The sequence below is a fragment of the Athene noctua genome, chromosome 6 (genome assembly GCF_965140245.1).
Source record: "Athene noctua chromosome 6, bAthNoc1.hap1.1, whole genome shotgun sequence".
Lineage (NCBI taxonomy): Eukaryota > Metazoa > Chordata > Aves > Strigiformes > Strigidae > Athene > Athene noctua.
The window spans coordinates 25,002,742-25,028,507 of record NC_134042.1 but is presented as its reverse complement, the minus strand read 5'-3'; the positions used below and the strand labels follow the sequence as shown (position 1 = coordinate 25,028,507).

Genomic DNA, 25,766 nt, shown 5'->3' with positions numbered 1-25,766 from the left:
TGGATTTTATTGCCTTATTTCCCACGGGACTCCCCCCCTTACCTCACTACACCCCAGTGTCCCTATAGCCAGAAGTAGCTGTATGGTGGGATAACTTTGTATTTGACTTATGAACAGCAGAAGTACAGTTGCCTGCACCGGTTGCTGCTGCCGAGTGGCGCAGCGGGATCCTGCAGCGAGCCCCTCGTTGTCCTGCTCCGGCGCCCGCTCTCCATCTCTGGCAAGGAGGCCCGTGACAGCCGGGGGCAGCGGCAGCACCCAGCTCCCCGCCGCCGCGCCGCCCCTCCCGCGCTTCAGGACGGGCGGCTGCGGGGCGGGAGGGAGCGGCCCCGCCCGCCGCGCCTCGGAGGTGCGCCGGCCGTGACGTCACGCCGCGGTTGCCATAGGGACGCCTGGGGTCGCACCTGACGGCTGTCGTGAAGCAGCGGGAGGAGAACGAGGGCAGAAGGAAGGGGGAGGGTAGGCCCGGCCCGGCCCCCCGCCCCGGGCCCGCGGGGAGTTGGTTCCGCGCTGCGCCCCTCCGTCCCCGCCGCATCAGAGTCGGAGGCAGGAGGAGGAGGAGGTGGAGGCGCCGGCGGTGGTGCCGCTGGCTATGTAGGGGCCCCGGAGCGGGCGGATCCGGAGGCCGCTGCCCGCCTCTGGAGCGCGGCGCCGGGGCCGGGCCCGGGCCCGGGCCCGGCGGGATGTTCTCCAAGAAGCCGCACGGGGACGTGCGGAAATCCACGCAGAAGGTGCTGGACACCCGCAAGGACCCGCTCACCCGCCTGAAGCACCTGCGCGTCCTCATCGGTGAGGCGGCCGGGAGGGAGGGGGTCAGCGGCGGGCCGCGGGGCCGCCGGCCCCGTGTCCCGGCATAGGAAGGACCGGGAACTTGGAGGGACCGGCGAGGCGGGAGACGGGCTCGGGGCTCTGCTCCGGCGAGAGACCCGGCTCAGCCTCGTCTCGCCTCGGCACGGCACGGCGGCTGGAGGGAGGGCCTCGCGGGGTCGTCGTCGTCGGGTCTTCAGCTGGGGGCCGGGGGCCGCTGGACCCGGCGGGCGCAGCGCGGGAGGCTTCGCTCCCTGCTGCTGTACTGAGACACATACGCTTCCACCGCGTTTGAAGGTGGAGTTCTTTTGGCAACTGTGGATGGAGACGAAAAGGTGGTGTGCCTCCCCCGTGGATTATTTTCTAGAGCTACATAAATGCTGTTAAATCGGTACGCTTGAATAGAAGTGGCTGGTGAGCGCTAATGATGCCTGTGGCTCCCTAATCCATTTCCCCCTAAATGCTTACAGTAACGACTTATGTTTGTGTATATTTTCAAGGTAAGAGCTACCTACAACAGTTAAGTGCTCACTAGAGTAGATGTAGAGGAGCATTCATACAGCTAGTCTGAAAACACTTTTGGTTTGCCAGTTGGTCGAGGAGGGAACATAGTATCCACTTAAGCAGTACTGCTGCGGTTCCATGTGAACCAGTCGTATACCTTGCCCAGTGAATTAGAAATTGTGATCATATGGAATAACTGCCTAATGAAAAAACAATGGAAAAAACCTTGAGTTAACCGTTCCAAAATACCTGTTAGTTGCATGTGTTTGTAAAAATCGAAGTCATTGTCATCAAGTTGTTCCTGAAAAAAGAATTTTGTTCTGGAGCATTGTTCGGGCATGTAAATTCTGTAAATACATGTGTTGCTTCTGACAGTTTATCAACACATGAGCTGGGCTGGATCAAGGGCACCTGCATTCCGTATTTAGCACAGAGTACTTGAATGGATTCTTTCGGGTTCTGCCCACAGTCGGGGGGTGTTAATGTACCTTGGCCTGCAAAGCTGGATTCTTTCCTTTCAAAGGAAAATGGATATTGGTATTTGAAGGATCAGATGTTCCCATATGGTAGTGTCTGCTGCTGCATGACTTCTTTTCTGCAACATAATAATTATTCAACATTTTGAAATGAAGAATAGTTGGGTTGCTATCTATCCAAGACACTTCAGTGGTCAGATGTATCCTGTTGCCTCACTGAGAATGTTACCACTCTTCTTAACTAGCTGTACTGAGCCAGTTGTGGCTTGCTGTGTGTTGATTAATATTTATTTTTAGCTACTTCATCAGTTGAGATTTAAGAGGAAAGAGCATTATAAAGAAATTAAGTACTTCTCTGAATGTAGGTTTCCTGGCTAAAGTATGTTGAATATTTCTAGTTTTGCTTTAGTCTGCAAAATGGTCTGTGAGATATTTTTTTTTTTTTTTTTGTATCTGATCTGTTCTGGATTTGAGATTTCTGTTGCTTGTCTTCTATTTACAAGATTTTCCTTCAGCTTTGTTAATACTTGGATGCATTCTGTAAGATGCAAGCCATGAGCTGTGTGTCAAGCAGATGTTCTTATCTGAGGTTTCTGCTTACTAGCTGTAGGACAGACTAAATCTGCTGGAGCATGTTTTCATATGATGGCCATTCCCCTTTTCCACTTTTCTCCCTGCACATGCATATATCTCAGCACAGCTTCTACATACCCTTTCTCCAAGTTGGGGAGAATACAGTGTGTGGCAGGGTAAGTAGGGAAAGGTGTAACAGTACTGTTCAGCTTGTCTGTCTTTGATGCATATACAAAATTCTGTCATGATGCAGATAATCTTAGATGCATGAGGTACAAAACCAAAGTTCTCTTTTGGGGCAGGGAGAGTAGGATATTCCTCTAAGTATTCCTACTGTAGTGCAATAGAACTACTATATAGCAGATTACTTGAAACCTGTCTTCTGCTATCATCACCAGCTTGCCTTACTCCTTAAACTTATCTGCTCCCTAAACTGATTTTCAGAGCTTAAGCTATATGCCCTTTCTTCTTCAGTTGTTTGACTAGTCCGCAGGACCAGGTTAAAAAAATAAGGTGCCCGCATAAGATAGACTGTGGTGCCTACGCATGCAAACCTCATCCTGCAGCTTGAGCAGCATAGTGCTGCATTTTCCTGTTTATGTTTTTTTTCTTCAGTGACAGCTCCCCTAGTATAACAATGGGCATGTTTCCACGTGCTCAGGGGAGCCAAGCTAGCTATTGCCAACAGACTAAGGGGAGAAGGGAGGAAATCTCAGTTCAGCTCTGTTCAGCATCTTTATGAATGAAAAATTGTCTGGTTTATTGCTCTTAGTCCCTGCATGTTGAAGACTGGAGGACTCTCCAGAAGCGAGTTTTCTGCTGTTTCACATGCAGGAGAAGGAGAGAATTTTCTTTTGTTGTTAAACTTAAAATCTTTTCAGTAGGTCTGCAAGGTGTATTGGACCAGAGTTAATTTTTTTGCTGTACATTTTAGTCTTTGGTTCAGCAACAATGAACTGAAACATGGCCCTGGATTCATGGTTAAGACTTGAGGGGACAAAGGGGAGTACTAGTTTGTTTTCCGGCTATTTTATCAAGCCATCCAAAGCAGCAGTTCTCCAGTAGACTAAAATAATAGAGTAGTCATGAAAAGAGGTAGAGTGCTTGTGAATTACAGGCCTCTGGTTGTATCTTAACCAAAGAAGAGAACTCTAAAAAATCTTATTATGGTAAAAGATTGACAATTGGATCATGCAAGGCCATAGTGCAAGTCGGACATTTAAAAATATTTAAGGTAGTATAACATGGTTGTTAGTAAAGACCAGAAGAGACTGAACAATTTCAAAGAACCTAATATGAAGCTAAGTGAGTAGATAGCTCAAAGGCTATGTATTTTAAACAAATTAAAAGTAGTATACTTTAGATGGAATAATTTAAATGCCTTTTACAAGATAACTTAGAATGCAGTAAGTTGTATCATTTCAGGAAAAAGTATCTTGTCATTGGTGACAACTCAGTTTAAATTTAGTAAAAAATGCAAATTAGTCTGACTGAATAAGGAATATAGAAAATTTTGTGTCTTCGTAAAACAGTGTTGTAACATTACACCAAATATCATTGCAGCTTTAGTAGTCTGATTGCTATAGACAGTGTATAGAAGATAGAGAGATGGGCATGAGTCAGATGAGAGTAAGATTTCAATGTGAAAAGACATTGAAAGCTTTGGAATCCCTTTCTGTAGGGACAGATAGGGAAGAATACATAAACATATATGAAAAAGATGAGGAAATAAAATCTATTAAGACCTACCAAATTTGAAGTTACAGTAAAAGATTTTTGGCTTGGGAAGCTCCTGAGTGTTAGACTAAATATCAGGTATAAGCATACCAGGGAAATGCATTTGTTTGTGTGTGTGTTTTTATCTGCTGAAGCACTTTTGTAGATAACTGCTCTTTGCCACTTCACTCCAATGTCCTGTCCCTGGCTGGTTCTCTGCTCTGTTTCAGTATGTCTCTATTCAGGCTTTTTTGTAATTCAGGAACCAAGCAAAATTCAGTGAAACTCAGGTGACTAATTCAGAATTGGTTAAATTATTTGCTAAAGTAAATATAATATGTGACCAGTTTATGCTTATCACGGGCAACGGGTTTTTTTTAATAGAGGTTAAAACCTTTAGTAGACTGCCAAGTAGTAACAAATATTATTGGTAAAAAATGCTAAGAAAAATTGGAAAGAGATTGAGGCCTCATATTGTGGGACATAGCAGTCTGTGAATGAAGGTAATTTTAATTGTTTTACTGCTGCAGAATTTTTCTTGAAACAGCTGGAACTATCTGCTTTAAGAGATTTGATACTTTTGAGGTGTATTCATTTCTTTCTATAGGGAATTGTTCACACCCCCCTCCCCCCCTTTTATTTTCTTCTTCTTAGTTCTTGGAAGTATCTTTAAGTTCATACAGTTTCCTAATGCTGTCTTGATCGCTATGTGACTTTTTATCAAACTATTCTTATGTCTAGTTTCTAGAAGCTGGAAAGGCTATTAACAGTTCTCTTTACTGTGATCTACTTGTGGTCTGTATGGCAGTGGCTCAGTCTTGTCAGAAGCGAGGACCTGCTGTAAGGAAGGCTGCCAGCTGCAGTTAGTGCAGGTGTGATCACTAAGACTTTTCTAGCAGATGAAAGTGGAGGCACATAGTGAATCTTACGGAATTAGGTATTGCCTGCAGAACGAAGCCTGTGATTTTCCAGAAAAAATACATAATTTTATCAGTCCCCAGTGAATTAGCAGCTAATTACAATTTTTAGGGTCATTAAGAGGAAATAATGTGGAAATAAAATTGTGGTGTTCTTATAATCAGTGTTGCACTCTTTAATCAGATTTCAACATTAAACTAAAATTCTGTGGGTTTAAAGTGGTAGTTCATAAGAGTTTATTCAAATAATCCTTCAAGCATCAAATCATGCTTGTTGCTGCTACCTGTTGAATTTGTAGATTCAGTCAGAATTTGTAAATATATGTATTTTTTAAAAAAGCTAAAACCCCTAAGTATTTAATGATTTCTGTGTAATCTTACTATGTGTGGGCAAGTCAATTAAATATACTTGGTTTAAGATTTACTTTTAGGGATGAATTCTTAAAGATAATTTTTTTCTCTTTTTTTATCTTCTTGATTTTCTTGTAGAGTAGGAGTTACAGGCCTGTAATCTGTTAATCCAGAGGAAAGAAAAAATAAGTATTTCTCATTAATGATTTTATTTGTGTCTGATATCTTAAAAATACACTGCTTTTATTTCTGGAACCATGGGGAGAATGCTTATAAAAATGTAATGCTAAGAGAATATAGCATTTGAAGTGTGGTGTGGGTTTTTTATTATTTTGGTTTGCTGTTTGTGGTGGTCGGTTAGTGCTCAACATCTCATGTAAGTGGTCTCTGAAAGGGCAAAGTCAAGCTATACTGGACAGCAAAATAAGGTTCATTGGACATCCATTCTCATATATTGTTTAATATTAAACAATATACTTAAATGGCGATTGCGTTTGTCTAAAGGGATTTTAATTTAAGAAATCTATTTGACTGGCAGTCAGCCCTAATGCTTCAGTTGGATGGCATTTATTGGTGTTGCACATCATCAACATCGCTCATTATAATATCACTTACATACTATAATGAAAAATGTTTTATGGTCCTTAAAGTGAGAGGCGAATGAGAAGCTACAGCAAAACCAGCTGCCTGGAATTTTCTTTGGAGCTAACTGTTCCAGAAGTTTCTGTGGATGTGCAAAGCAGTATTATTTTTGGCAAGAGTTGTAGATTTTTTTTTCTTTAATTTTTTTTTTTCTTTCCTGGTAATTCTAACTGCAGAGGACATGTCACTGTTGTAATTCATGGATTTGGCTGTACGTTGAGTGCAGTTTAAGAAATTACACTTGATGTTCTGTCAGTCTGGACTTAACCTTGAACCCATTCTGTTCTGTTTTGGCCACGAGAAAAGAGGGAAGAGTTGCTTTGTTTTCGGATTTTGGCTCGTGTTACACTCGATTTGCCGAGAGCAGCAGTGGCCGATGCTGCTGGCTTGCAAGGGTGAGGGCTGGAGACTGATCAAAGCCCCAGGCCAGACAAAGGGACAGCTCAGAGCGCTTGGATGCGAAGGAAAGGTCTCTGTGGGTTTAGCTTGTGGCAGTTCGGAATGAAAATAAGTACATTACTACGGAAGAGTTTGAAGTTGTTTAAATAAAAGCTTAAGTTGTGGAACATGCGTGAGTTGTTATGGAAATATTTCTTAAAAGTTTACTAGCGTAACTCTTCCGGAGTCTGCAGGCAACTTGAAAGATTTAGCTTGGAGAGCTGTCAAGCTGCCTCTGCTCATTCCTATAGAACACTGGTGTTGACATTTGTAACAGTTTATGTGTAAATTATGTTCATCGGTGCTGTTAACCTGCTTATTCATTCATAATTTTTTCTTCTTGTATGTTTGTATCTAAAAGATGATGGTGATGTCATCAGACTGGTCTGATGCAAAATAGAAGTCCGTTAAAAGATTTATTGAAGTGTGTTCCTTTTTCAGTACCAGAAACATCAAGAATATTTTCAAAAGAAATTGTTTTTGTTAAGTAGCTGTTAGTGATGTGAAACAGTAAGGACTAATGTGAAGCCCTTGTTCAGTAGCTTTGCATTTGTGGCTCACTATTTGAAACGTGGTTTGTTATCAGGTCTCTTTCACTTTGACAGTCTGATAACTATACCAGAGCCACCAGATAGTTCTGGAGGTTTTCCACTTCGCCTTTCTAGACGTCATGCTCTTCTGTTCGAGAGGCTGTCTGTATGTAACAGAATCTCTGTACTGTTTTGCGGTAAAGCAGCTGTTAAATTTTTCAGCTTGGAGAATTAAGAAAGAGTAAGTTCTGTTGGCCATTTTGATTGTATGTTAACTGAAATTGAGGATGCTTAGAAACATCTTGCTTTCTAATGGCACCAGTTTGTTACGAGAATTGATACTGAACACTTCAGGCTATAGCAGGCCTTCGCTTCACAGAAATAGAACTAGAAGTCTGGCTGTCTTCCAGGTCATTGTTTGCTGCAGTTGTCACTGGTATTTTATGTTTGGATAAGGATGAGGGAAAGTGACTTAAAAAAAGCCAGTAAGTCTCAGAATGAGACAGGATAGTGCTTTCATTATACTGTGTGCTGTAACAATGTTATGCATAAACATACTATTAAATTCAGAATTGCTTAAAATCAAATGTAAAATTAACCACAGATTGATCTGTAATGATGTAGACTATTCTGATGAATGCATGGTAAATTTCTGTGATGCTTTTTGTGGACTGGTGAATGTTCTCTTCAGGAATGTTAATATGTATCTAAGATCTGGGGTGGTGGGGGTGTTGTTTTAGTTTTAAGTATTTTGATCGTTTACATTGAAAGTTCTGCCTTGTGCAGAAAGTACAAGTTTATCTGTTTTATAATATTTTGATTTCACACAACAGGCAGTCATCTAAATAATATAGATACATTTCCCTTGCTAACTCAACTCCATTTAAAAATATGTAATGGATGTTGTGGATTAATTTAGAATAATTTCTAGGGTAATATGTAGAAAACAAACTAAACAGGGAAGGTTAATTGTGTATAGGTTAAAGACCCCTGAGGTCCTCTTCCTACTGAGGACTAGGTGATTGTATGTATAAACATGTAAGCTTTGCAGAATCTGGCTCAGGTGATCCCCTACAAGTTGAAATATACACTAAAAATCTGTGTTACTTTTCCTGGTTGATGTTTTACTTCTGACAGTCATTTTATTTAAGTCCAGATCTGGAGTGCCACTCTGTGTTGTAATTCTAAATATGATATGCTATTCAAATAATATCATTCTTCTAATTTGTAATATTAAAGGGTTACATTTTTATTGAAATACTTTTGTGGATGTAAATTATTCGCGATTAAAAAAGGATGTGCTTATAATTGAACCATAACAAACGCATTGGAGCAAATGGATTTACTCTCAGGCAGAGTTCTGTGGCAGAACAAATTTTCTGCAAGAAAATCTTAACCTGGAATATTCCCTTCCTAAAATGATCACTGTAGACACTTAAGTTTTGGGTATCTTACTGAGATACTTGAAAAGAATGTAACCTTTCAGAAAGTTCTGAACAATTAACCTTCAAAAGAGTTGGCTATTTGAAAATAAGTTCCTAAGAAAAGAGTTGGTCACTTGATAATACAGAAGAGTTAATTCTTAAAAGTACAGTCACATGTAAGCACAGAAGTTGGTAGGAGAGATGGAGAGTTTTTGGTTTGCTTGTTTGTTGTTTTTTTTTTTTCTTTAGTCATTCTTTGCTACAGCTCCAGTATATAAGGTGGGGAATAGTAGAACTTCCAAATTTCAGTGGGTTTAGTGGAACTATGAATTCCAGTTGATCTGGTACGTAAATGCTGTTGTAATGAGGGTTATATAAATAGCTTAGATAACTAGTCTTCCATTTTTAGTTCGGTTCTCTGTTTCATGCATCAAAATAGAATAGAAATCCACAGGCTGAAGACAACTTCTGAAACTTAAACCAAAAAAGGTAACTTACCTTCTTAAGTTACCTAGAAAAACCTAAGTTCTTAAGAACCTAGAAAACTAAAGCTAATTCTAGAAGTTTTATGGGAGGAAGAACAGGACAGCAAAGCTGTATGATGTGTCTGTGCTTTAATGTAACTTTTGCCTTAAAAAAAACCCAAAAAAACCCAACAATAAACCCCTCCTCCCAAACAAACAAAAATACCTGGAGAGCACCACTGAACACAGAGTTAATACAGAGATCAGATTTGTACCAATTTTTAAGTTACAAGAAAATTAAGGAAAAATCAGCAACCAAAGATACATGTTTCTTGAGGCATGAGGAGAACTCCCTTTTTCTTGACAAACAGATTTCATAAATGTTGCTGGAAATCTGAGTTTTAGTATACTGGAACTATGCTTTGTACAATAGAAGCCTTAGTTTTTAAAATGTTGGGATAATGTCCCATTTTTACCTCTCCCATTCTGAGAAACTTCTCTAACTATTTTATATGGTGCCAGATCTATTTCTGAGTCCTTCCCTCCTCCCAATCTGGGCATAGGTACCAAGAACACAAGGAATACATTAGTTGTGTTAGTTACATGAATCTCTGTTAGGAAAATACTAAGTTCTTTTGTTTAAAAATAAATAAATGCACTATAAGTTAGGGAGCAAAGCCTGTTTCTGTATAAAAACTAGGCTATGTCTCTTAAGAAAGCAAAAAAGATTAAGTAGCCAAAGCAGGCAGGCAACTTCCAGCAAATTCCCAGTTCAAGGCTGTGTGAGAAGGACATGCATATGCTCCTTGTAGAGGAAGTGATTTTTACCTCTATATGTAGCATTCGTGATACTTGGGGAGAACACAGAGGAGAGACAATGACCTGATGTTGGAGAAGATGGTTCAGGAGGAGAGATCTGAAGAGCTGTATCTTCAGTTGATCATAAGATAAAGGTGAACTGAATGTTTTAGACAAATCTTCATTAAGGAAAAAAATACCAGATATTTAATTAATGAAGAAAGCTTTCAGTGAATAGCTGAAAGTTTTAATGTTAAAGTAATTAAGGAGAGCAGTAGTTTCTCCATGCAGGTATTAGTGATATGAATTATGTTGAATATAGAGGTAGCTGTGAAATGGAATGTAGACAGGTGGACAGACTAGATAATTTCCAAATCAAACTCTTCTAGATCTACATTATTATCTCTGTGCTGTATTTGCTTTTTTCCCCCCTCCTCCTTCTTGACATAATTCTTGGTCAGGGTATGCACGATGAGTTCCAAACTTCTTGGACCAGTGCAAGGTTTCAAATTTCTGGATGAGCAGCTTCCTGAATCACTATACCTATCGTTCAGTGATGCTCTCTTTTGCCCTAGCTGGCAAACCTATCAGATGCGCAAGTGTCTTTTCCCTCCCTTAGAAGGAAAGCCGTTTTTCAGCATTAAGAGAAATAGCTTGTTGGGTTTTAAGAGTATTATTTTCAGGTAATGCCAGGACAAAATTCCCATTAAATAAAATGTTATATTTTTATTTTCTTCCATCTGAAGTGATAAAATTTATTGTGAGAATTCAGTTGTTAACTATTTGGTTCAAATTCTAAAAACTTGCTTTTGATTATGCTACCAAGCGTGACCTTAGGAAGAAGTGAGGGTGGAATGCATTTGCCTAGAGAAGTGGCAGACTCAAGGCGTTTTTTACCTTCCTCCTACTTTTTGAAGCTATAGCTTTATTATGAAGGTGTGCTTTTAGTGTTAATTGTGTGTAAATGGTAATAATAGAGGTCTACCAGAGCTCTTCTGAGTATTTTCTGAGGTGATTGACACCACATAGTTCTTAAATACAAAAAAAAACCCCAAACACCCCCCACCCCAAAAAAAATCACTGTCCTCTGAAATTGTATTGGAGGCCTCAGAGCTGGATGCCGTACTCCAGGTGGGGTCTCATGACAGAGTTTCAGCTGGTTAAGTAGGCAAGACTTTATTTTGTTGCCTGAAAAATCTAGGATTAGCGTCTCCAAAATTACAAACTGTTGTATTGAGTCTTTAAAGAATACATTTGGTTTGGTTTTTTAATTTGCCTGCTTCAGAGTTGACCCATGTCTGGGGAAAGAATGAGGGCCTATTTCAGGAAACAACATCTAATGTGCCTGCAAAAATGCAGCATTCCTGTGTGTTGTTTGGCAGAGAACCTGTTTAACTGCTTCCAATCCCTTTAGTATTTGGAACTAGTATTTTCTGCTCATTCACGTGCAAGTGAACCATTCCACTGTTTTCCATCTGCAATTCCCATACAGCAGTTACACATGCAGACTAAAAGATTATCTTCTGCCACCCTTCTTTCTCCTGAAATTCTCAATCACTGCTTTCTTTTACACTTTCATCCTCCTATCTCAAACCCTTTTGATTTTCTTCCTGCTCTACTTTCTTGTCTGTAGCCTAGACCTTACTTTACATAGGGTTCTGCCCCCTGAGTGGAAGTGGTTCTAACAGTTGTTCCTGTGCTCTAGCCGTATCTCCATTTCTTGTGTACTTGCCTTGACTGCCTGAAAATCATGGTCTAGTTTGTTTAAAGTGGAATTGGGTTTTGGAGTCCTTACTTTAATATTTCAGACTCAGATCAACAGCTGAGCTGCTAGAGTTTAAAGGTGTAGCAGTTTCTGCAAAACTGGAGTTTTGGTAATCCTGTAGGTAGTCAGGCACATGCTTGCCAGTCTGGACCACTAAGTTTATTGCTAGCTAAGCTGCCTTGCTTTAAGAGTTGATTTTAGCTGTCAATATAGCACTGTCTTCTCCAAGAGCACTCTGGCTCCACTACACTGATTATGCAAGATGTTGGCAGAACGCTGCGATACTGGAAAAACTGAACATGTATTGGAAACTTTTATAGCAAGACTTGTGATAAAATTGAATTATTGGTCCTCCAGAGCTACATAATAAAATAGAATTGTACCATGCTTGTGGCTGCAATCCCAGGGCTGACAGGCTGATGTTGACTTGCCTCTTTCCCATATCCATCCTTTCAAATGATTGATTGGGTGTTAATGGTAATAATAGTCTTTATAGCTTTACCAGATGTAGATCCAGTCATGTGAGATGATAGAGATTGATGTAATTCTAAAAAAGATTAAAAAGCTATGATCCAACAAAGAATTAGAAGGGGACTTATAGAAGAGATATCCACAGTGAAAGATGGTGCCTCAGTGTATAGAGCTGCTGAAGGGTATAAAGGTTTTATTTGCCTTGCCTTTCTTCATATTTTATTTTTTTTAATTTATTTCTATTTTTTTAAATTTATTTATTTATTTATTTCACATCAGTGTTCTGAAAGGGGAGAGTTTTGCCTTTTAAAATACTGAGTCCCTGTTCTTCTGTGCTTCCATGCTATTGTTCTGCCTACCTAGTGTCTCTAGTCTTATGCAGTTAAAAAACAGGACAGGGAGTATCTTTTGGTTCAGCTTGTACTAAGTCTTGAATGAACTGATTGTTTAAAATGATCAATCTAAAATTAATCTAGATAAATCATCATGCATTTCTTTAACTGAGGATTTGCACAAAGCCATGTAGGGGGTTGTGGGAAGAGAGTCTGGAAACCTTCCTGGGGTACACAGGAGAGCACATCCCTCTAATCTCATAGTGATGTTTCCACCTCAGGGTATCCCTGAGGTCCCAGCTTCTGATTTCCTGAGACCACGCAATCAAAGGCCTAAGGGGGACTAGGCCAGACTGGAAAGGGAAGTTCACGTTGGAGCTTGGAGGAAGTAAGGAGGCAGCAGTGGGAATCCATTGCTGCTGTTTGCTTCCTCCCAACCTGTTTGCAGAGCAGAGGTAGTCTTCACCATCCTTCTCCCACTTTCTTTAGTAGGCATAGCTATGGCTAAGGGACACTGGGAACAGCGATGGTCTTACTGTGGTAGAGTTTGGGTAGCATCATTAGCTTTATTTCTGTTAAATTAACAATTAAAACAACATTCATCTGTACAGTGCTGGTCTTGATGGAATTCTGGTTCATGATGGGTTTGCAGGCGTTACCGTCGTGCAAACAATGAGCATGCAAGAAGACACTGCTGTTTGTTTTAAAATTCACTAGGCTCTTACAGCATGCCATATTGAATTTCTTTAGCTTCAGTTTAAAAGAATGAAAATTTCAAAATAACTTCTTTACCAATAATTATTTCTCTTTTAAATATCCTCAGTTCTGACTACCTGATAATGGTATGCAGTGGTTGACTTTGAATATTTGAAAGAAGTAAAAACAATGCTCTGTTCTGTTTTTCAGAGAATGCGGAATCGATTGATCTCAAACAGTTTTTCGACCTACATTTCTCACATATATATTATGTGTTCTTTGAAAACTTTGTGACTATTGAAGTAGGTCTTAAACAAAAAGGTAAGTATTTCAAAAGGAACACTTTTTGTCTTGGTGCTTGTGTTTTTGTTATAAAATAAAGCAGGGTGTAATAAATTAAAGCCATCTGTCTGTGGTCACAAATGGCAACATTAACTGCTCAGAGATACCTGTTAGGCTAACTTTGCAAATAGAGGCAGAGCAATTAGAGGTGCATGCAGTGGAGGTGAGCAAGGAGCATTTATTCTGATGACTGTTTTTGCCCTTTTGCAAAGCAAGGATTCTTAAGGTGTTAAACTTTTTGTGTCTGCAGAACTAGCTTTTTAACAAGATATTGGTAACAATCTGTACCAGCTGTTGATGCCACAATAGAAACTTATACAAACTAACCATGTAAAACTGTAAACCATAACTATGAAATATACTTTTTTACTTGCAGAAGGAATGAAGATTATGGTTGTAAATGAATGGTATTTTGTTTTACACATCTAAGGATCTTTCTCAGTCATCTTTACATTTTGTTTTCATAATGAAAGTGTATCTTCTATTTATTTTTAATTGCATCTAGGTCACAAGTCTCAGAGAGAAGAATTAGATTCTATTCTTTTTATTTTTGAGGTAAGGTAACTTGAATATTCCTGTATGAGTTTTTTTGCTTTGAATTAAGTCCTGTTAAATAATAACAGTACAGCTATTCTGTAACTGCTTGGAAATACGCCTTACATTTAACTGCATTCCTTTTTCCTTTTGCTTAGAGTGGAATATATGTGCTTTGTGTGAGAAGAAAAAGAATGTGACTTGCAGGTTTGCAGAAAGATGTCTTAACTGGAAAAAGATGTTTTCTGTGTCTGCAGATAGTTCATTACATTTTGGTTGTGGTGTTTCCCCCCCACCTTCAAACGTATTGTACACTTTGAAATTCTTATAAAGGTGATCTCTGATTAGTCATGATCTTTTTGACTTTTTGATTGTTATCTCTGATTTTTTCTTATAATAGATCACTACTGCAGAATTAGTTTTTATAGATCCCTTTTATTTTCAGAAAGATTTATCATTTGAAAATAGCATAATACCCTTACCAAAGCATATCTCGACTCAATTAAGATGAATTAGAAACTAATTTAATGAATTTGGAAGATTTCTGAGCAGAGACTATAGTTTAGAAATAGCTTAGAATGTCAAGTTTTTGTCTTTCCTTTTTGATGGAGGCTTCCATCAAAACAAGAACAAGGATTGTGGGTTTTTTTAAATATGTAAAATTGTTAGCTGATGAATGCTTATCACATGGTTGAATACAAATACAAGAATTTTTTAAATTTTTTTTTAGTAAGGTTTGGTGCTTAAAACTGTGGGATTAGCTGTTACAAGGAGAGTGAACCTGAAGAGAGCTAATTCATTTGTTCACTAATTCCTGTATAAAGGGACATAAGGGTGACTTGTGCTTTGGAGGCAGTTGCACAGCCTGCTAGAGGGCCAGGGCCAGGAATTAATTTGGGAAATCAGGTTATTTACAAGTTGTTAATGCCTCTAGCATGAACGCTGAAGTACTACATAATAGATTTTTAACTGCCTCTGTCACTAACTGTGCTCTGTTTCTTACCATTTGAAGATGATCATTCTCCAATACAGCTGGAGAAGTGTTAGACCATTATTGCCCTAGGTCTTTTCTTCACTGTTTTGCTGTAGCTCATTATCCATCTGAGAACACTGAAGCAAATGTTTGCTTGTGCCACAGAGGCAAGCTGACAGCTGAGCATCCTAGTTTACGCCACTGTAAAGGTGGAATAACCCAGTACAACCTGTTGTGAACCAGAGCAGCTGGAACATACTCATCCCATTCCAATGCTGTAAGCAGCAATATCCAGCAGAGAGGCAGTGGAGCCAAATAAACTGCAGTGAAGTCTCCAATGCAGGATTTGCCAGACAGTCTTTGGGCTTCTTAGCTTTAGGAATGGGATTATCTTGAAAGGACAGTAATACTTCCAAGGAAAGCAGTGTGGAAATTTTCTAAGTTAATCCTTCAGCTTCTGATCTGTGGCTTTTGTCAAAGCGCTCTTTGGTCTTCTGAGAGCAATATCTGCAACATAGATCCTTGGGTTCTGTTTTTCTGTAGAAAATTTTGCAACTCCTTCCAGAAAGGATTCATCAGAGATGGCAATTCCATAGTATTGGTAAGTTGATTGTCCGTCTGTCCGTCTGTCATTTCCTTACTCTTTAAGTGATGCAACAGGGATTATGGTCTTGAAACCCTGGCAAGCTAGGGGAAGAAAAAAACCAAAAAACCTCACCAGTGTAGTGAATGCTCTTCTAGATAGAATTAAATCTGGGAATCTGGAAATAGAACAGTGGCTGAGAAGAATAAGGGCAGGGAGAAAGTTGCTTTGTAATTATTTTTTTCCTAATTTTCTATCTTAATAAAATTCAAAATTGGGGTGAGGTCTGTATTTGTAAATGGGGAATGCACACTAGTGACTTGCAGATCTTTTACATTTAATGTACACATCCCAGAAAGTCCTTGGGGAAGGATGTTATGGGTTATGAGGAAGCAATGAAAGGTGATCTTTTTTTCTCTTCTGGCATTGAGAGAGTTGCCTGAGGATATCAAGTTCACCAAGATTAAATTGGAGATTGCCAAGGACTTGTTTAAAAGTTACTATCAAGTCTGACCGAGAACTCTGACACCTTACTTAAATATTGTTTGTTTGTTCTCTATTATTTTCCCTTTCTTCTTTTTAGGGTTGATTTTAAAGAAGCTTCTTCACACTGGAAATTCATTAAAGGTATTGGAAAAAGTTGCATACTACTTTTGTCTAAAATACTTAACTACAAATAAGAACATAAGGGTGAATTTTTATGGTAAAAGCACAAGAATGAGAACTATATCATGACTTGTGTGTCATGAAAGAATGACTTCAAATCATCAGCTTTACTTCAGTAGGACTGCTCACGGTAGTTATGTGTTCATATAGAGTAGGCAAGTTAAGAATGTGTTCAGATTACTTGAAGGATTTTGCTTTGAAGCAGAAATAAGCCTTAACCATTCATTGTTAAGGTCAAGGAAACAGCTTTAGGGGCTCAGGCTATAGTTTTGTGGCTCAAACTGTCTTGGAAGATTATCTATGCCAGAGACCCGTTGGTGGGTAGTGTAATAATGGTTGACCATGGGACAAAAGCCACCCAAATGTAACATGTAGTTTTGGTACTGCAGCAACCAACCATGCCCACATCTCTGTAAATCACCTGCAGGCTTTGGCTGGTGCTGAAATTCTCCACTGTGAGAGCCAGCAGGGACTGCTCTAGGATTCCATTCCATTGCCTTTCTTGAAGGAGGCATGGAAGAGGGTAGAATAGGGCTTTCTGCTGCAAAAAGCTCACTCTGTTGTCATAAATCATGAACACATTTAGAAATTTTATGACTGTATCTTCTGAAAAATGGACATGGTGCATTGCTGTGCTTGCAGTGCTGTAGTCAAGCAAGTGACTAGACATGTGTTGGTTTTCTTCCTCTTCTTTCAGATAAAATCCTGTGAAAGAGATTCTGTGAGGCAAACAGCAGTGAAGGTGTCAGAGTTGTTCTTACATTTCAGCAGAGGCAGCAGATGCACTAGCTTGGCTCTGCTGATTGCTGGTGGTCATGCTGTCTGTCTGTTCTCATCTTTTCTGCACCTCCCCTTCTCCCTCCAGGACAAATGGAAATGCTTTTGTGTGTTTTGGGACAAGTTAACTTGTTCAGGTTTTTTTCCTTTAAGATACGTCGAGAGGGTGTGCGCCTCTTTCTTTTGTGGCTGCAAGCACTTCAAAATAACTGTAGTAGAGAACAATTATGGATGTTTTCTTGCTTGATTCCTGGATTTTCATCACCACAGTCAGAATATGGCCCCCGAACACTAGATAATCTCATTAACCCTCCACTTAATGTTCAAGAAAGTAAGTAATTACTCAGTTCTCTGCATGATTCAATTCTCAGCACAGAAAAGGCAAGTTAAAGTACAGAAGAACTAGCATATATATGTACGCAGGGAGATTATGGAGCTGTTAATGAGTTTTTTGGTAGTTTATCTTCTTCCAATAGTAACTTTGTCTTGTGGTTGTTGTTTTTTAGGGTGGGTTGTTTTAGTTTTGTGTTTTGGGTTTTGTTTGTTTGTTTTTTAAAGTATGCCTATTGTAGCTTAACAGATAGTGGTGAAAATAAACTCACCGGTTTTATGTAATTCTTCTTAAGAATTACAAGCAGATGCTGCATCAACTGCCAACTTGCACAGGCAGATTCTGCTTGTGTTGAGTATTTGTACTGGCTTTGGCCATACCCTAGGGAGCAAGTTACACAAAACAGTTTCTGGTATGGCCTTCAAGAGATTGTTTGTTAGGGGAATGCATAAAGCCAAATGGTTGATCTTCCTGCTGTGTATGTGTATGACTAGGCAATTAAAGCTGTGGTATTCTTGTGGCTCGGAATCTTCCAAAAGAATTGGAGCTTGTAAATTGCAAAACCTGAGGTCAAAGTTCTGCATCATTGGAAAGGATTGAGCATTCTGAGATAAGCTTTTTATACTTTCTGAATTATTTTTTTTTTTTAAACATGAAGATCATTATTTTGATTCTAATCAACAGAGTGAGGATTTTTCTCTTAAGGTGATAGTTATGACAGTTTTTCCTCTGACTGTTCACTCTAGCGCTAAGTATCAGTTACCGGTTACTTTGGGGAGCCACTTGCCTCCTAAATCAATTTATTCCTGCTAGTAGTATTTTAAGTTCATTTATTAACAAATTGCAATTGAATTGGGTCATAAGTGCAAACTGTGCATTCATGTAAATGTGAATCAGAAGCTAAATCACTTTTTCCTCCAAGCATTAAGTGCTGTTGCCTTTTTTCCACCTCCACCCAAAGTTTTAGAGCTGATGCAAGCATTGCTTGTAGAAGCAAGCAGTGTCTCCTTGACTGGTAATTAACTTTACTGAAATTTAGCAGACAAGTTTAGTGGCAGGATAGATCTGCAGGTAAAAGTTTGTTATATAATTTAAGCCCTGTTTTGGAGTTATCTTGTGTTATATTTCTATAGTGGGAAAGAAGAAGCCAACCTAGAGGAGATGTAGGCAGCATAGAAATGCAGAGCACGGAGTAAAATGCAAACACCAAACTACAGGAACAAGAGAAGAATAAACTCTGAAGTCGCTTCATTGTAGAGGCAAAGGAAGAATAGAGCTAGTAAAACAACACAAATGTAACTGAACTGCTAAATCAAGAAAATCCTGAGAAGTAAATAAAGATTTGGCATTTGTGCAACACAAATGTTACACTATTGTTGGCATAAATTCTAAAAGAAATGTATTAATGATATTTGGAAAAATTTGGTCTTGGCAGGTAGATTCCCGAGATGAACAGGGAGAAATTAGTTATTATCCGATGTATTTTTATATATGTAAGAAACTATTTCTGTGGTGGTTTATTAGCTAAAAATTCCTAATTTTCATTAATCTATGGGTGAAATGTTTTGCCTGTAATTGTCTTTGCTTACCCCAGTACATTTCTACTTTCATAACTTGGTAGATATTTATGCATGAGAAGAAATGGTCTCAATGTTAGATGTCCTTTTTTCTTTTTTTAAAAATAGCTCAAGTGACTATAGAGGAAATCACTCCACTTGTTCCTCCACAATCAGGAGATAAAGGACAAGAAGATTTAACAAGCTATTTCTTGGAAGCACTTTTGAAATACATAGTAATTCAGGTATGCTCTCTAGTTTTAAAGTAAACAAATATGGAACCACTAACACCTGTTTGTCCATTGCATAAAGACATTTACTAGCAGTACTGTAAATGTATACAAAAATGTTTTAAACATTCCTCACCCCTCCCTGAAGTGTCATTTGAAAAAAGCAAATTCCTGTAAAAAATCTTCATTTGTCCTCTGTGTGAAGATTCATAGGTCCATTACTGCAGGGTCTTGTATCAGATTGCAGCATGGAGAAAAAACAGGACTTGTCAGTTATTTCCAGCAATGGTGATTCTAGCTCCCTTTTTCATTTCATCCCCCCATCCCCGCCCTGTTGCCTTCAGCCAGTGGAACAATCAGCTGGGCTTACTTTTATTATGTGGGGTCGATGGTGGTCAGGGACTGGTTTTCAAACTAAGGGGAAACTTCTAACTGAATGAGTTGGATTTTTGTGATACAGGCTTGTAATGAGTCCCAAACTTTTGCTGGCCTTTTTCTAGGTTTATGTTCAGGCTAGCTGACAAAACCAAACAGAAATAGGATGTCATACTCAATGGTTGTAAGTCTGGGACTGCTAGTGTCTGTGCTTAGGATCATATTTTTCCTCCAGCTATCTTTCTGGAATGTAAGTAGATAACATACAGATTACAGTAGATAACCATACAGCCTCTCCATTCTTTAATGGAAACACTGAGCTACTGGAAAGCCCTGGTTAGTAGAAATGCACCAACATGTTTAAATAGTTACACAGATGTTATGGTTTTCTAGCAAGAGCTTGGGGGGGGGGGTGTGGGGGTAGTGTTTTTTTCTGATCAAGATATTTACTATCCAGATCTTGCAAGGATGGCGCCTTGACTCCTGTTGGTATCTTAATTGTGCTTCTGGGACTTTAGTTTTAGGAGATTGTAAGATCAGGCGTAATACAGTACACTAAATAGAAGAAATTTGGGATTACTGCTACAGCTGGACAAGTGAACCTCTTCAAAAGAGAAGCAATGGGAAACAGTACATATTTGGAATACTTCAGGTCTGACAAAATTTATGCGTTAAGTTCAGCTTTAAAAAAGCTGCGCTGCTGAGATTACACTCGCTTAGTGTCATTGCTGTGTGAACACCAGGTAATAAGATCTTGCAGATCTCGAGCTACCTAAAGGGCAGATTATGGAGCCGAACTGTGCACAGAAAACTAAGACTTGAATGAGTATTTAGTCCACGGTGCACAACTCAGGAGTACAGTATGTCCTTCCCTTCATACTTTGACACTTTCATGATCTCAGCCAGGACTTGAAATGCCTAGGATAGGGCGTGGCAAAAGCTTGTGTCTAAAAGTGTGGCCTAGCTGTTGTATTTTATGTAATTGATTTGCTGGCCACTTAGCCCATACTTCTTCTAAACCTGCTCTGCTGTCATATGCCCAGCAAACTGCTTGACTGCATGACATTCTGTAGGTGTTCTGGGATACTACCTTCTGGGTCAGACTTATCCATCAGAATCCACTTAGGTATCTATCTGTAAGTTTTTCTTCACACTTTTGCAAGTTGTGGTAGAGAAGATGGACAGTGCACAAATTTGGCCTATGTTAAACTGAAACATTTCATGGCTTCCCTTTATCTGTCTCACTCTGTGAGCTTGCAGTGCTGGAATAATTTGGAACCTCATTTTGTTGCTTCCAGCATCTGCCAGTTTGAATAGAGTTCATACTTGTGACTTGTAGGGTGAGTGTAATGATGACTGTTCACTTTGAATAAACATACCCTTAACATTTTTTAACAACTGCCTTCTCTGTAATAAATTGGTAGTAGTTTATTTAAATTTAGATAAGTCATTGAGAAGAACTTATTCACTATACGAATGCTAGAATCTTTTGCTGAAGTCTCTTTAGACCTATTTCAAGCTGAATGGTTACTTCTTAGATACTAAGTTCTGCTAAAGAACTTAGTGTCATTAATTTCTACATATTAGTCACCCATTCTAATGAATTACATTGGGGAGGTATATATATGTATGTATATTGCATTCTAAAGGCCTACTGAACTGAAATTAGATCATAGTAGAACTGTGGACTTTGAGTAAGGAATAGAGGAGGGGAGAAAAAAGAGGAAAAAGAAGAGGGGGGCTGGGTTTTTATTTTATTTGTGGTAGACTTTGGCAGATTACCCAGTTCTGCAGGCAGATGGATTCTTGAGGACAAAGATGGAAACTGCAAGCCGGGTTTATTATTAAGGAAAACTTACGCTTTTCAGTAGGAAGACATTTCATAATAGGAAAGGCTTAGCACTCATGATCTGTGAAAGCAGATTTGTGTAATTCAACTTTAAAGTTGTATCTTCTGCTGCTTGTGGTTGACTGATTTGTTTCATATTGCCAACTGCACAAATGAATCCAAGTACCTATTATAATGAATATATGGACACTTTTTAGTTTAAATGTGTTAAAAGAAATTGTCAAACAAATGTTCATAGTAGCACGAGTAATTGTCCTTTCCTTATAAAACATTTTGAAATATAAAAGCAGTTTTATTAAAAACAATCAACTTGGCTTTACTCCCTGACTTGCCAAGATGACCATAAAAGCAGATGTATTTCTATTGGTTTCAGTATTTGATGTGCTCACGTTCACTGAAGCAATGTTCTGGAAGAGAACAGTTTTTGTTTCATTATTTCCTAGCTAGTTTCTGTTCCATCTTTGTAAAAGTGTTTATCAAAATACATATGATTTTGTTTCAGAGAAATAACTTAGGAAGAAGACATTTTATCAGCCATCTTTCTTGTCTAGATGTTTACTTTATTCAACTTCTTTTTTTTTTTTTTTAAGGTTAAAAGTTTAGAGTGGAAGAACAAGGAAAACCAGGAAAAGGGATTTTCATTTTTATTCGCAAATTTTAAGAAATACTACTTACCTTCCATTTTCCCAAACATCTGTAAGGAGACCAGCTTGTATAACCCTATACTTGGTAAGTGTTAACACAGGTGATAAAATCATTACATTTTCCCTAATAGAGAGTACAGCAAAGCAGTTTTTTGCTTGAGTCGTGTTGTCCATAAAGAACATTCTCCAAAAGTATTTTGAAAGGACTTGTTATGGTTCCTGTTCATCGTTTTCAATTCTCTGTTTGTGGAGGCACCTTTCATTATAGTCAATCTTGCTATATTAACCTGATTCTTGTTCTTCAATGGAAGAAATGTTCTTGTAAAACAGTTCTTCAATGTCATCTCTGTTGATTTAAGTTGTGCTCTGAAAAGAAACTACTGCTGCTGGCATAAAAGGTGTTAGTGTGCTGTTCTCTGGGAGACGTTGATTTTATCTGTACAGAATCATAGTGTTTGGATCTTATGATGCTTGCTCGTAGTTCAGAGAGGTTATGTTTTTCTGTCAACTATTTTTTCAAGAGCTTGCAGTAGGAAGAGGAAGCTGGGGTTTAACAGTCATTGAAGCTGATGGTGCTAGAGTGTATCTTTCCATACAGAGAGCAGAATTTCAGTTGTTTGCTAAGCACACCTAACTAGAGTTTTGCTCAGAGGTTTTTTAGCCTATTCTAAACTAGAATGTTGTTTGCAAATCTTGATTTTGCTAGCTGAGGTTTGCGTGCACCCATGCATAGGTTGGTTGTAAGCCAACAGAGTTCAAGACTCTTGTTTGCAAAGCAGTACTACACAAGTTTTAAGTAATTAAATGGCAGCTTGAATAATAAGGACATGTCACTGCTCCTCTTACCTGCTGATGCAGCTTCTCACAAGGCTTATCAGTGATCTCCAGACACAATTTCATATTCTAAGAACCAAGCTGTCAGCGAAGTTTGTTGAAAAGGTCTTAGTTTCTGCTAGTCCATGTACATGTATTTTGATTGTGGCTTTCTTCAGAGATGGATGTTTCAAAACCATATTCTCCTGGGAAAGAAACAGTGGGCTGTTTCATCTAGGGGAGAAGAAATGTATAAATCCAGCCATAAGCAACAGTACAACAGGAGTTGTCTGAAGATATTGAAGAGGCTCAGTGATAAAATAGCTACAAGAGGGATGGTAAGCAGTGCTGAGAAAGCAAACCTGCTGCTTGACATCCCTGAACAAGAAATGTGGAAACTACATTTTCTATGAAGATCTTGATTGAGTCTTCTATAGAAGTGTTACTTTAGTCCTCTCCTTTTCTGTGAACCCTAAACAAGAAGCTTCCAAGACCTTAGTAAAGAAGAGGACAGTGGGGAACAAGAAGAAATAATGGGCACAGGTCTCCGCAACAATGACAGAGATTTTGGGAAGAATACAGTAATGAAAGCAACAGAAACATTGGTAAGTAGAATAGTCTTTTCTCCTCTGAGAAGTTCTTCTCTGGCATGCATCTTCCCACCCTATTTGTAAACAATCCTGTGCCTGTTCTGAATAAAATTGGCAGCATTTAGGCAGAAAACAAGGCAAGTATGGGCACTGAGCCTGCTACTAAAAACAGTTCTTATGCTACTGGTGTAATGCTTAATTTAGGAGAGGTCATGAAGTAAGCAAGTATTGATACAGGGATTTACTGGAGATACTATATTGGATTAAGATGTTTTTTCTTTTTTCTTTCTTTCTATTAAGGCTGATTTTCAGATAAGTATATTAAATACAGTAACAAGCACTGAGCGTTCCAATTACAAGAAGCTAGTATTATGCCTCCTTCAGATTCTGGCTTAAGTATTACAGGTTTAGAAGAGCAATACAGGCTTAGAAGAGCCCATGAGATTATTGGGTTTTCTTTGTTTTGTTTTGAATGTCTTTTAACATCTGAAACTATGAGAAAGAAACTACTAGAAAGAACTATGGGTATGGCAGTAGGAATCCAGGGGCATTGTTTCTTTCATCATAGTAATGTGCTTTTCTGTGCTGTTTCCAAGCCATATAGCTGGGCTCCTTCATTTACAGAGAAACAAAGTGAGTGTCTTACAGCGCTCTGCAGCTCTTCATTATTTCTGAACCCTTTATTGCCTTAAAAAGTTAAGCTACAAGTGTCCACCATTACGACTGTGGCTTTGCTAGCCTTTTCATTTTCTACCCTGTTCATGTCTTCCACCACCTACAGCTTCCTGCCCTTTTTGGCACCAGCTCACATCAAGTTCCCAGGGGGGGAAGGACAGGGGGTGGGGAAAGCCCAAAACAAAACAGAAGGGAAAAATGGGAAGTTGTGGGAATGAAATATTTCCTATTGTGCTGTTTGAGTCAATCTAAGCTTCTGTTTTGCTTTGGTTTCACATCAGTGTCCTCATCTGGAGCCTTGACAACCTACTTCCAAGATGGACAGAAATGTGAAAGAAGAAATGACTGGAGGACACATTTGAGAAGCAGCTGCAGCATCTAATACAGTTGAGAGTGAATAGCAAGGATGTTCTGAGGGGATATCATTAAACTGAAGAAGGAGACAGTGTGCTGCAAAGACATGTTTAATGCATGTCTACTGGGTGTCTTGTCCTTTTGAAAATACTGCTAGTATTGTAGCCTTCACGCCCTGCTGAATGCTAATAGATACCAGAGAGAACTGATTTTTTTTCATCTTTAAATACTCTGCCTACCAGGCATTGGTTTCCTTTTTTTTCACTTATTGTGCTGTTAAACATGCTTCTGTTTAAGATATATTAATTTTTAATATCTTTTTTTACTAACCTGCTGCTTTCCACAGAATGAAAACAATGTACTGGTTTTTTATTTGTAGTAAATAAAATATTTTTAAGCTTTTTAATAAGCATTCTGTGCATTTGTTATTTAGGTGGATTGTATGCAAGAGTCATGTATTTTTTTTCCTCTAAAAATAATGCTTCCATTAAAAATAGTGGATATAACTTCAAAGTCTGTTCTGGAAACATTCCTCAGCTTAGCAGCATCATGATAAGTTTATCACTACTTTTGTATGTGGTAGTTGAAATGACACTGAAATATACCAGCTTGGATATCCTTAGTGCTGGTGCCGGATGTTGTGTTGTGTATTTGTAACATAAACAAGGAAACATTTACAACAATCTGACAGGTAGGCTGTATTCACTTCAAGTGTCTGAAAGTATATATGACGTAGAGAGTAGCTGATTATTTTTTTGCTGCTATCAGGATGTGTTCCTCCTGGATTATGATATAACCTGGCAGAAGTTATGGTGTATCCCTTGAAACAGCTCTTGACTTTGCATTAGGAAGATATAGTCAGGGAACAACTTCATATTCTTCAACACGATTACTCTGTGTCTTCTTTGACTCTCACCATTAGTATCTTTGAACTGCCTTCTGGCCTGTAAAACCATGGAACGTATCACTTGCTCATGTACCTCAAGCTATAGAGGAGGTGAAGCAGTGCTGAAATACCATCTCTGTCCAATCTATCACTCTCGATATCTGGATAGAACCATCATTTTCTGTGCCTCCTCCTCTTTTTTTTTTTTTTTGTTGTTGTTGTTGTTTCTTTGTGTGCTCTCACCAGCTGAAAACCATGATACTGAAACACCAGCAGCAGGCTGTGTTCTGACAGCACATTTCATAATCAGTCCTCAAATTTTCATCTGCTTTTTGTATTGGAGCAGATCTTATACTTGCCCTTCTAGAACTATGAATAGAGTTAACACAGCACTCCCAGAGAAATGTCATTTGCACCTGCAAGATTTGTAGCTGCTTCAGATTGGTGGTTGATATCTGCACCCTGTTCTAGGTTATGAAACCCAGAAATGACATTTGGCATTGTTGAGTTGGCTGACACATGGCTGGAGTTGAACTGGGCTGTTGATATTTGTCCCTACAGAAATATATATTACGCACAACTGAACAAACTGTCTGTGTGTTCCTGCACACCTCAGCCCCCCAATCTTTGTAATGTCTTTACTGCACATATCAATTTCATCCCCGTGGAGTTATTAAGGACTGT

The 25,766-nt window shown here is 38.9% G+C and overlaps 1 protein-coding gene across 19 annotated transcripts in view; it reads left to right on the top strand.

Annotated features, from left to right (window-relative positions):
* The first annotated feature begins 431 nt into the window (after positions 1–431).
* Positions 432–25,766, top strand: part of RALGAPA1 (Ral GTPase activating protein catalytic subunit alpha 1) — a 134,902-nt gene continuing 109,567 nt past the window's right edge. For all 19 annotated transcript variants that reach the window (XR_012633875.1, XR_012633876.1, XR_012633877.1 and 16 more), the window contains exons 1-8: positions 432–789; positions 13,115–13,225; positions 13,752–13,801; positions 15,297–15,354; positions 15,920–15,963; positions 16,933–17,110; positions 18,796–18,911; positions 21,711–21,849. Coding sequence is in view for 16 of the 19 variants with exons in the window: in XM_074909900.1 (XP_074766001.1) it covers positions 684–789; positions 13,115–13,225; positions 13,752–13,801; positions 15,297–15,354; positions 15,920–15,963; positions 16,933–17,110; positions 18,796–18,911; positions 21,711–21,849 (802 nt within the window). In the remaining 3 variants the exon portion in view is untranslated. The remainder of the gene's footprint in view (positions 790–13,114; positions 13,226–13,751; positions 13,802–15,296; positions 15,355–15,919; positions 15,964–16,932; positions 17,111–18,795; positions 18,912–21,710; positions 21,850–25,766) is intronic.